At 48.6% G+C, this 12,059-nt stretch overlaps 1 protein-coding gene across 2 annotated transcripts in view; it reads left to right on the top strand.

Moving 5' to 3' along the window:
- Window positions 1–365: 365 nt before the first annotated feature.
- The window catches only part of LOC142907364 (adhesion G-protein coupled receptor F1-like), a 51,460-nt gene continuing 39,766 nt past the window's right edge, over window positions 366–12,059 (top strand). For both annotated transcript variants that reach the window (XM_076056804.1, XM_076056805.1), the window contains exons 1-2: window positions 366–1,402; window positions 2,477–2,507. In XM_076056804.1, coding sequence (XP_075912919.1) covers window positions 1,334–1,402; window positions 2,477–2,507 — 100 coding nt within the window. In that variant the 5' untranslated portion in view covers window positions 366–1,333. The remainder of the gene's footprint in view (window positions 1,403–2,476; window positions 2,508–12,059) is intronic.

Raw genomic sequence — 12,059 nt, 5'->3', positions numbered from 1 at the left:
TCATCATCATCATCATTATCTGGGGATTTATCAACGCAGTGACGTTGATTCTCAATGTGGAGGGGAAAACCGGAGGACCGGGAGAAACATCAACGCGACCACCACGTGGAGAGAGAGAGAGACGCAAACTCCAAATATACAACAGGCAATGTTAGGGCTTGGATAGAACCCACGACCTCCTGTATACCAGGCGATCCTAGCCCTGAGGGAGGTAACATCTCCTAGCTACCGTGATGATGAAAGAGAGACGCAGACTCCAAACATACAGCTGGCATTGTCAAGGTCGGGATGGAACCTACGACCTCCTGTATACCAGGCGATGGAGACAACATCTCCTAGCCACAGCGGCGCCCCTTATTGGTCATAGGGGGGGAAGTGGGGTTGAGGGGGGCGTGGGCAGGGAGGCGACAGGGTGACTGACTATACTTCACCACGCTGGTCAGTGCGAGGTTTGAGAGAAAGGGGTGGTGAAGGTTTGTGTTCGCGTGTCGCTCACCACTGACGTTAGCCGTGGCATGTCATTGAACTCAGATGCCCAGCTTCGTGACTCACTCACCCACTCTCTCCCTCACCCACACACTCAATCAATCACCCACTCACCCACCCACCCACACTCTCAGTCAGATACTTAGTCGCACACTTACCCACCCCACCCACTCACACACTAACTTACTCAGCCACTCGCCCACCCATTTACACACTCACCCACCTATCTACTCAGTCACTCACTCATCCTGCCACCCAGCTAACCACTGACCCACCCACCTACCCAGTCAGGAGGGAGGAGGGAGATGGTGGGGTTGATGGAGGAGGAGGTGGAATGGCTTGCCAAATATTTATCGGCGATGATGAGAGGTGATGATAAGGTGAGGGAAGAGAGGGGGGAGAGAGGGGAGAAAGGAACGAGTAGCAGAAGGAAGCTGCACGGGAAAGGAGGAGGAACATCGTCTCTTTTCAAAGTGGGTGGATGGTGGGGAGAAGTTCAGAGTCGGGGTGGCCACACAGGAGTCACGTGATTTATTGGAGGCTATAGCTGGTTTACGTAGAATTTGCATAATTGCTGTAAAGCACTTTGGAATAAGGCGCTATATAGATACATCTAGACAGGATACATTCGATGAGATGGAGTCAGGGTGTGGTTTGCCCCACACACAGAAGCCGCATGCCTTACTGGAGGCTCTAGCCATTTGATGAATCACGTCTTGAGCGGTGCTGAATATTTCTCTTCGCAGAGCCGTTCACATATCACGGTCACCACTGCCACCTCAACCACAATATCCATCACCGGTGAAGAAGTTAACAATCCGGTCGGATTCATTGAGAAGCTGAAGCGATGACGGTTCGAGGAATCCAGTCGTGGCATTTCAAGATGTACATCATCTCCTTGGGGCTCACGCTCATGGTCAGTGAAGTCTCTCTCTTGGTTATCAAGGATCGTACTTATTACATTCGTCAAACTGTGGCGTTAAATGGAAAATATATACAGGCATACCGCCTATAGCGCTCAGAATGCGTTCTTGGTAAACAAAGCGCTATACGAAACAACCTTATACGGGGTCATTATAACAGCGTTCCAATGGAGCTGCGTACCAACAGCACTTTTTTACCACAGCAATATTCGAGGGCTTCATTGGGGTATCGGCAATAGCCTTAATAATAATGCCATATGATAAATATATCGAAGTATTTTACAAATAAAACGAATACGTTTGAATGGTAATGACATGAAAATACAATAAGTTATTTCTTCATCAGTGCATTTGGTCGGAATTTGCATAAGATTAACCACCGTCTGCCGCAAATATGGTTCTGTGGGAAGCTATATTAACCATTAAATTTCGATTTAAAGCTTTCGTGACTGCAATGATTAATCTTCTTTGGTTCTTTCTTTTAACCAATTGAATGACTTGATCCATGGATTGGCAATGAATCAATGTAGTGATTAACCCTCGATGAATCGATACCCCAATGTGGCTGTCGGATCGACTACGAGCAGTTTCGCTACAATAGGTGGCCCAAAAGCCAGGACACAGGGTTATTATTATGCAGGGTGGCCCCCAAAAGTTAGGCCACTCACTCACTCACCCACTTACAAACTTACTCACTAACCCACTCATCCACTCACGCCCATATTCACTCGCCCACCCACTCACCTAATGGAAAAAAATATATACAAGGTGGCCCAAAAGTCAGGAAAATCTAGAGTTAGTATTGTGCAGGGTGGCCCAATGCATTTCTATGGGTCTCTGTGCTTGTGTCTATGGGTCTCTATGCAAGCCTGTGGGTCTCTATGTGAATCACCGGTGACTTGGCTGAGATAAATCAACTCACTCCATGTGAGAATCCGGTTTAACCATAGGTGGCTGGCTTGTTTTCAAACAAGGATCTAAGCAGTGCTGCCTCAGCACTCTGACATATGGGACACCTCAATCAAATGTATTTTTGATGCGTTAACAACTGTCCTTTTCTCTTTTAGATACCATTACAAGTCTTTACTCTGCACACAGGTATGTAATTAAAGTATACAACTCAACAACAATCTTACAGCAACATATCTACAGGACATCAAAGTATTAAAAATAAGAATGTGTTTACCCTTCTTGCAATACAGCAGATGTTAAGATCTTGATTTGAAGCTTTTGTGATTGCAGGAATCCATACTCTTTGGTTCTTTCGGTAAAGTCACGTAGGTATAAAATATTTTATACCTACGTGTCTTTACCGAAATAGGTTAAGATGTTCAAACACCAAATAGAAACCTTTTACAAGGAATCACATGTACTTATGGCAAAACATGCAAACCTCTTACAAGGAATCACATGTACTTATGGCAAAACATGCAAACAAACATCCTCTTATTATATATCGTTTTTGAAAGTGCTTGGTTTTATTGCCAGAGAGGGTAAAAGGGTAAAACCAATCACTCTCTTTTAAAGACTATGCATATGTAGTGCCTTGGATTCACTCGGACGACAATCGTCTTTCTTCCACCGTCACTTTTATTTTAATTGTTCCGCACACACACACACTATATATATAATTTCACACACACACACTATATAATTTCTCCTCTCCACGCTCCGCCAACTCGAACACTCGAATTCCCCTCAGCACCGTCCGCTCATACTCCTCGTCTCCCTACACAGTCTCTTCTTCTCTCACCGCACACACAGTGGTTCTATCTCTATCTCCTCATGTATCTCTTCACACGCAGTGACTCTGTCTATCTCTTCACACACAGTGACCTGTCTATCTCCTCACACACAGTGAATTGTCTATCTCTTCACACACAGTGACTTATCTATCTCTTCACACACTCTCCCTGTACCTACCTATACCGTAATCTCCACTCTGCTAACGCTAACTCTCGCTGTCGCTATTTATTGTCCTCTGGGTTCGGCTCTCAATCTATTTCTCACTAACACTTGCCGGCTCCCCTCTTCGCATCTCTCTCTACCCGCTGCTGTCTCCACTTCTCGCCAACAACTCCCCGCCGTCCAAATCACCTAGCGGTTTTATCCCCTTTCCAATCAGCCTTAATTAATTGCCACGTGCCTCGCTGGCATTTTCCCGCCAGCTCCGCACCTGTCCAATGGCCCAGACTTCGTGACGCCGCCACTTAACGCTAACAGCCTCTCGACCAATCACAGCCCTCGTCCCTTGACTCCCTTAATTACTTTTGCTTGCCTACGCCACCCGTGGCTTCATCACCTGCCCGACCTTACATGACCCACACTGTTTGTATGTACTGTTTATGGCCAATGTACCCATGTGTATCTTCTACTCCACTACATCACCCCCCCCCCCCCCTGTGATGAAAGAACCTAGCCGTCCCCGGCTACGCTATACTCGAATTGGAGTAGTGGAGTGAAGCGGACGGAACGATGATAACATATATACAGAACGCACTCGCAACACATAAACATTTTGTACAACCACCCGATACGCACCACACAACGACACTCACACAACACCTTTATACAGAATCCCCAAACCCCCCAAAGTCAACGTAGTGTACTTCTCCTGGAACGGGTTCCCGCTGCCGGCCCATCCCCCCTGCACGGGACACCCTGCGGTAAGGGAGGGCCTCGCTTGTCTCGCCAACGAGGGGCGCTCCTGGGCTCCACCCTGCGCCCATCCCTGTCCCAGCGACACTCTGCTGGCGGGGCTGTCCGTCGTTCCTGGTCGGGACGGACATTGGTCCGGATATGTGGCCGTTCAGTCGGCGTCCGGTCAGCAACCCTGCCCAAAAGGAGCGATCCTGCAGGCACACAGGGGGCAGATCTCTGGGACACACGCACTTGTGACCTCCCCACAGGTTTGTCGGACACATCCAATACAGGCCGCTCTCGGATGGGGGATGACGCGTCATATGGTAACACAAATTTCTTCAGGCGCGACGGGTGAACAAACCATGTCCAACGACCAAATTTTATTCGCACGCTCTGATCCCGTAAAACCTCCACAATATCAACGGGCCCCTGCCAGGGGCGGTGAAACTTTGGGGACGTTCCCCCCGGCACCATGGGGCAGTGCAACCAGGCTTTATCTCCAACACTCCACGGCTCTCGCGGCTGCTGCCTGCCGTACAATCTTTCGTTAGCGGCTGGTCGTTGTGCCGTATTTTTCAATGCAGCCTCCCGGGCTTCCCTCAGACGGTCTAAAGCCACCTGCATTGGAGCAGGCACCGTCGTAGATTTCTCTCGCTTCCGAATTCCCAATTTAACGATAGCCGGCGCTTCTGGTTCCCGTCCATACATTAGAAAAAATGTCGAGTACCCCGTTGAGGCATGCGGGGCCAATCTATACGCGGCCAGCGTCGCTGCAACATGCAGGTCCCAATCATCTTGAGCGGTGTTTACTTGGTGACAAAGCATGGACGTCAGCATCTTATGCAGCCGCTCGACCATCCCGTCAGTCTGCGGGTGGTACGGGGACGTCCGGATCTTTTTGGTCCCCAGCGAGTCACACACGTCTTTAATCAATTTCGATGAAAAATTTCTGCCTTGGTCAGTAAGCAATTGTTCCGGGGCCCCCTTATCTAAGACGTACCCTTTCAAGAAAGCCTCAGCGATCGACGTTGCTGACTGGTCTACTAGCGCCCATGCCATCGGCCAACGAGTTAAGTATTCCACCCCGACGAGCAAATATTTGTGCCCTCGGGGGGTGACAGGGAACGGACCCAAAATATCTAGTGCCACAATTTCGTTCACTCTCGAAACTTGAATCGATTGCAATGGGACACGATATGGCCGTGCCGGCGCTTTCCTCTGTGCACATTCCTGGCATGCTTTTACATGCTGTTTCACATCATTAAACATTCTCGGCCAGTAAAATTCATTCCCCACTGTCAACGCGGTCTTCTTCTCCCCCAAATGCATCAATGTATCATGTATCTCGTTAATGAGTTTCCCCCGCAACACCCTCGGGACAACAATACAAAATTTTTGTGCTTCCACATCCCAGCGAACAAGCAACCCCTCCGTCAACATCAAAAATGGGCGATCCTCCGATCCCCTTGAACGAGAGGCATGCAGCCTCATCCTGGTTAGCGAGGAATCCTCTACCTGCAGTTGCTTCCACCGTTTCAATGAAAACCCCAATAATCCAATTTCTGCTCCAGGGATTATCCCTGGCACTCCCGAACCTGCTGCAGCGACCGTTTGCGGAACCTCCTGCAGCGGCAGGCCGCAACACAGCGAGCCCTCTGCGCACCGACACGTCTCAGCCGGTCGCGGCAACCTCGACAAAGCATCCGTGTTTACATGGCGCATTCCTTTCCTATGTTGGATCGTGAAAGAGTACTCCTGGAGGGTCTCAAGCCAGCGAGCCATCTGCCCCGACGGCTGATCCACGCGCAGCGAGTACTGTAGTGCCGCGTGATCAGTGCGGATCAAAAATTCCCTGCCGTACAGATACGGTCGGTACTGCCGAACAAAATGGACAATCGCCAACAATTCTCTATGCGTCACACAGTATTTTTGCTCCGCCGGCGATAACACCCGGCTGCCATATGCCACCACTCTCTCGACGCCCTCAACCATCTGTGACAAAACCGCGCCTATGCCCGTATCACTGGCATCCGTGTCAAGTATAAATCGCTTCGTAAAATCCGGGTATCCCAACGGCGGTGCATCCGCCAGTGCGGCCCGCAACGCTTCGAACGATTTTTGTTTTGCAATTCCCCATTGAAACTTCACACCTTTCCCGGTCAGCGTATGCAATGGTCGAGGAATTGTGGCAAAATCCTTAACGAACCGCCGATAATACGACGCAAAGCCCACAAAGCTACGCACTTCCCCTGCTGTTCTCGGCACTGGCCATGTTCGCACACAACTCGTCTTTTCCGGATCAGTGGCCACTCCTGACGCGCTAACAACGTGCCCCAAATACTTCACCGATGTTCTCAACAATTGGCACTTCTGTGGTTTAAACTTCAATCCGGCGCGCCGCACTCTGCCAAAAACGGCGCGCAGTCGTTGCAAATGTTCATCGAAATTCCTACTGAAAACAATCATATCATCTAGATATATCAAGAATGACTCCCACTGCAGGCCCGACAACACGAGTTCCATTAATCGCTGGAAGGTCGCCGGCGCGGAGTGGAGTCCCATCGAGAGCACGTTAAATTGATACAATCCTTGTGGTGTCCGAAATGCCGTTTTAGGTCTTGACTCCTCATCCAGAGGCAATTGCCAAAAGCCCGACAACAGATCGAGGGTCGAAAATATTCTGCCGCCGGACAGGGCGTCCAGTGAATCATCAATTCGTGGAAGCGGGTACGCTTCTGCCACCGAAATTTTATTCAATTTCCGATAGTCAACACAAAATCGCATGGTTCCATCACGTTTTTTAACGAGGACAATAGGGGCTCCCCACGGGCTGGACGATGGGGCAATAATATCTTGCTCTAGCATTTCATCAACAGATCGCCGAATATATTCTTTCTCAAGAGGACCTACACGATGCGAATTTAACCTGATCGGGGGTGCGTTTCCTGTGTCAATACGATGCCGCAACAACATCATTCGACCCACGTCCTATTTCCCTGAACTGAACACATCTTTAAATTCCACTAGCAACGCATGCAAACTCGACCGTTGCACAGGCGATAACTCTGGGTATTGTTTGTAAAGATCCCTTAACCATTCCGGATCGTCTTCCTCCCTTGACAACATTTAATCCTGTCCCGTAGCAAAACATGTTTTCGTTTCTGGACCCGGCGCACCCGTCGCGTGCGCCAACATAGTGCATTCTTGAATAACAACCTCTTCGTGCCCCGCGTTTACAATTTGAATGAAAGGATCGCAATATGTTCGTATTATGGTCAAAGCTCCTACCACGGTGGGCATTCTCGATATAGCATTTGAGGGTGTCGACAGCACTCCCTCCTGCAGCTCATCCCAAGGCAATTCCTTCTTTAACCGTAGCGGCACCAATATTTGTGATGCAGGTGGGACGCGCACGGTGTGGCTCACCACGGTCTGCACCACAGCGTTCGCCACCACAAATTTCGAAGGCGTCCCCAAAAATTTCATACATCTCCCCGACGGTAATTCCAAACAACCTTTTTCCACTGAAATCTTAATCGGCATCTTTCGCAAAAAATCCGTGCCCAACAAACACGGTACCGCCAAGGCCGTTGAAACCAAAACACTTCCTGTCACAATCACCTCCCCAATTTGAATTGTCGCAACCATGCAGCCCATAATGCCCAAACTACCCCCGTTTGCTGCTATGCATGGCCCTTCCACTGGCCCCAACGATCCAGGCGACGTCGGCAGCGACCGAAAAGTTTGCAACGAAATGAGAGTCGCCGACACCCCAGTATCTACAATAACCCGTACCATAACACCTTGAATGCATGCCATCACATCCGACGATCCCGGCACGGCCCCCAACACACGATGTACCAACGCGCCCCACGTATCCCGGCCATGCGTACTATCCGAACCCGATGAATACGGGTGAGATGACGCGGATGAGTGATGTGGATAGGGCGGCCCTGTATTGAATGCATCTCGACTCACCCGGCATCCTTGGTCTTGGGGGAACCGCCCGCTGTAGTTGTTCGGCGCCCTTGGAGGACCACCTCTCCGTCTCCAGCAGTCGCAGGCGAGATGACCCCTCCGCCCGCACTCGTAGCATGTCCGATGCACGCCGTCTCCATATACCCCGGGACGACGCCGTCGTTCTCCGGTCGACACCCCGGCCGCCACTGCCATCGGCGGCGTCTCGTCCACCACCACCGCCACCGTGCTCCCGGCCCCGGCAGAGGTCGTCAGCGACGGCTGCGCCACCGCCGCCGCTTGTTCGTCTCGTATGTCAAGGTTGACTTGGATGTTCCTGGCGATCAGTAACGATGACACGTCGTCGTCATCATCCTTGTCTGGGAGTGACAAGACGACTTTCAGCTCCTTCGCCAGCTGTAGCATCTTCTCCTGCAGCAGGGAGTCCCAGCCCTCCGCATCCATCGCCGGGTATGCAACCTGGGCGAGGGCCAGCAAGGCGCTGCGGAGTGCCAGGGGGGACTCCGTGGCCTCCCGTTTCCTCTGTTGAAATCGACGTTTGGCGACCGACCGCGGCTCGTAGACTTTCCTCATTGCCGCAATAGCACCGTCCAATGTTTTTCTGACAGCGGCAGAGAGTCCGTTAAAAGTCGCCAAGGAGTCACCATCCAATGCCGTCGGCAGTGCTCGTAACGCGGCACTCTCCGTCCAATTCAGGGACTCGTAAGCCGCACGGAATCTTCGTATGAACGCCGTCCAATCTCCCATTTGGCCTCAAATCGTTGTACGTGTAGCCGTCGTGGCGGTCCCGCCGACTGGTCCTCTTCGTCGTCAGAGTCCTCCACCTGCTCCGGCTGAGCGGCAACCTCCGGCGGTAGACCCAGTACGGGTTGATGAATGCGGTTCTCCGTCAAAAAGTTCCGGAACTCTTCCGACAACTTCTCCATCCTGGCCTCCCACTGGGTCATGAGGACTCGCCAATCCTCTGGCGATCCCGGGCCTTCAGCACCACCCGAGCCGCTGTCCCGGTCAGGAGTACTGCCGGCCATCTGGCCGGGCTGTACATCGTCGTTGTTGCTGTCGCCGCCCGAGTCCACTGGCACATTTGTTTTCTTTGCCGCTTTTTTTTACATCGTGGCGTGTTCCATACTTTTTCCGACACCAAATGTAGTGCCTTGGATTCACTCGGACGACAATCGCCTTTCTTCCACCGTTACTTTTATTTCCATCGTTCCACACACACACACTATATATATAATTTCTCCTCTCTGCGCTCCGCCAACTCGAACACTCGAATTCCCCTCAGCACCATCCGCTCATGTTCCTTGTCTCCCCACACAGTCTCTTCCTCACTCCCCGCACACACAGTGGTTCTATCTCTATCTCCTCACACACAGTGACTCGTTTATCTCTTCACACGCAGTGACTCTGTCTATCTCTTCACACACAGTGACTTGTCTATCTCTTCACACACAGTGACTTATCTATCGCTAACTCTCCCTGTACCTACCTATACCGTAATCTCCACTCTGCTAATGCTAACTCTCGCTGTCACTATTTATTGTCCTCTGGGTTCGGCTCTCAATCTATTTCTCACTAACACTTGCCGGCTCCCCTCTTCACATCTCTCTCTACCCGCTGCTGTCTCCACTTCTCGCCAACAACTCCCCGCCATCCAAATCACCTAGCAGTTTTATCCCCTTTCCAATCAGCCTTAATTAATTGCCACGTGCCTCGCTGGCATTTTCCTGCCAGCTCCGCACCTATCCAACGGCCCAGACTTCGTGAGGCCACCACTTAATGCTAAAAGCCTCTCGACCAATCACAACCCTCGTCCCTTGACTCCCTTAATTACTTTGGCTTGCTTACGCCACCCGTGACTTCATCACCTGCCCGACCTTACATGACCCACACTGTTTGTATGTACTGTATATGGCCAATGTACCCATGTGTATCTTCTACTCCACTACACATATATTATATATTATAATATATGCATGTGGCTGTGTGCCATTACATTTAACTTCATTGTCATCCCGACAGTTCTGTTCCTTCACTTGAAGGAAGCTACTTGTGTTGTGGCCGAAACGTCGTGAGAATTTTATTATCTTGTTTAGTTTTTTGTTTTATTCTCATTCTGCGTGACTTTACCGAAATAACCAAGAAGATGTATATATATTTTTAAATGAATATAATTATTTATTTCTTCATGTTAAATGTAATGGCACTTTGGGAGGCAGGTTCATGCCAGAAAGGCGCCACATGTTAACCAAAATTTCGACTTTATTTTTTGCCTGAAAAGGCCTTCAGGCTAGTTACAGGCAATTGGAGTACTGACGCCTCTGTTTCTATTGGACAGGGTTTGGGGAACCTATCGTCTTTTGACTGCATTTCACACAGCTCACAACTTCAGATCACATGGTCCGTGACATCATTTTAAACAACCCACGACTTAATTTCACATGGTTCGTGACTTCCTGTAATATGAACCGACACTGTATTTCATACGACCTGCAGCCACATGAGGCCTACCACTTTGAAAATGAGAAGCAAACATTTTTATCTTTCACATATCCATGTATCCAAGTTTAAAACAGAAGTGTATTTTACACACATCCCAGGAGAAACACACTTACCGCACAATTCCAGTGGATGAGATAATTGCTGAGGTAGAATCAGCAGTATGACTCCTTCCACATAATGAGGCAGAGATGACTAGACACGAGGTGGCCAAAATAATTGAGAATAGCAACGTTCCAAAAGTAAATATTAGCTCAAACGAAGCAAAAGCCTTAAGACATAAATATATCCAAATCCTGGCAGCTGATAAAGGCTGCACTACTGTAGTGATGTCACGAGCCAATTACGATAATAAAATTAGAAATATATTAGAGGAAAGTACCTACATTAAAATTAAACGAGATCCAACTAATACTTGAGAACGTAAGACTACTGCAATCATTGCAAATTCATTACTCCCTAAGAATGAGCAATACCAAATTAAGCTAAGGGCCTCAAAACCACCTAGACTGTATGAGCTACCAAAGATTCATAAAATCGGCATCCAATTACGACCCATAGTAAGTACAATTGGCTCTGCCATATATAAATTAGCAAAATATATAACTAAACAAATACAGCCCTACATTGGTAACACTTACTTCTTATGGAGAGGGGATTTCTTTAAACAAAATGAAGGAGTAGCAATGGGCTCTCCTTTATCTCCTGCTATAGCAAATCTGTACATGGAAAACTTTGAAATAAGAGCACTTGCCTCGAGCACATTAAAACCATCTGTTTGGTTTAGATATGTGGATGACACTTTGTCTGGCCACATGGTAAAGATACACTTAATGATTTTCTAAATCATCTCAATGCACAAAACCCGGCCATCGTTCACCATGGAAATGAAGGTGAATAACACACTCCCTTTCCTAGATATTTTGCAGGGACATGGCCTAAACGGTAAAATAACACAGCATTTACAGAAAGCAAACGCACACTGATGCCTATCTGAATGCAGATCACATCATCACGCAGCTCAGAAATCCTCTCTTATCAAGACGCTCATACATCGGGCTAAAACAGTGTCAGATGGTGAAAGTCTCGTGAGAGAGATTAAACATGTTAAAGAAGCACTATGACAGAATGGCTACAATAATGCTCAAATTAACAGCACTAAATGCCAAATCACGATCGCAAAGCAACACTGCTGAAAGCGATCAGATTGTTAAAACAATTAAAATGCCATATCTCAGGAGTAACTGACAAATTAGCCCATGTTTTGCAAAAGTAAAACATTACAGTAAGATTTGGTACAGTACACAAAATTCAAAAACTAGTACCTTGCACTAAAGACGAATTACCTAAATTATCAACAGGAGGTGTATATCGGATTAATTGTTTATGTGGCAGATGCTATATTGGACAGACGGGACATAACATCAGCATAAGATTAAAAGAACACCAAAGAAATATAAAATTATCTCAAACACAACTGTCGGCAGTGGCAGAACATGCTTGTCAACAAGGACACTCAATTGATTTTGA

This window comes from Petromyzon marinus, chromosome 78, assembly GCF_048934315.1.
Source record: "Petromyzon marinus isolate PM22_M1 ecotype Great Lakes invasive population chromosome 78, UKy_Petmar_22M1.pri1.0, whole genome shotgun sequence".
Classification (NCBI taxonomy): domain Eukaryota; kingdom Metazoa; phylum Chordata; class Hyperoartia; order Petromyzontiformes; family Petromyzontidae; genus Petromyzon; species Petromyzon marinus.
Note: the sequence above shows the minus strand (reverse complement) of the source record. Positions and strands in the feature narration are given on the sequence as shown.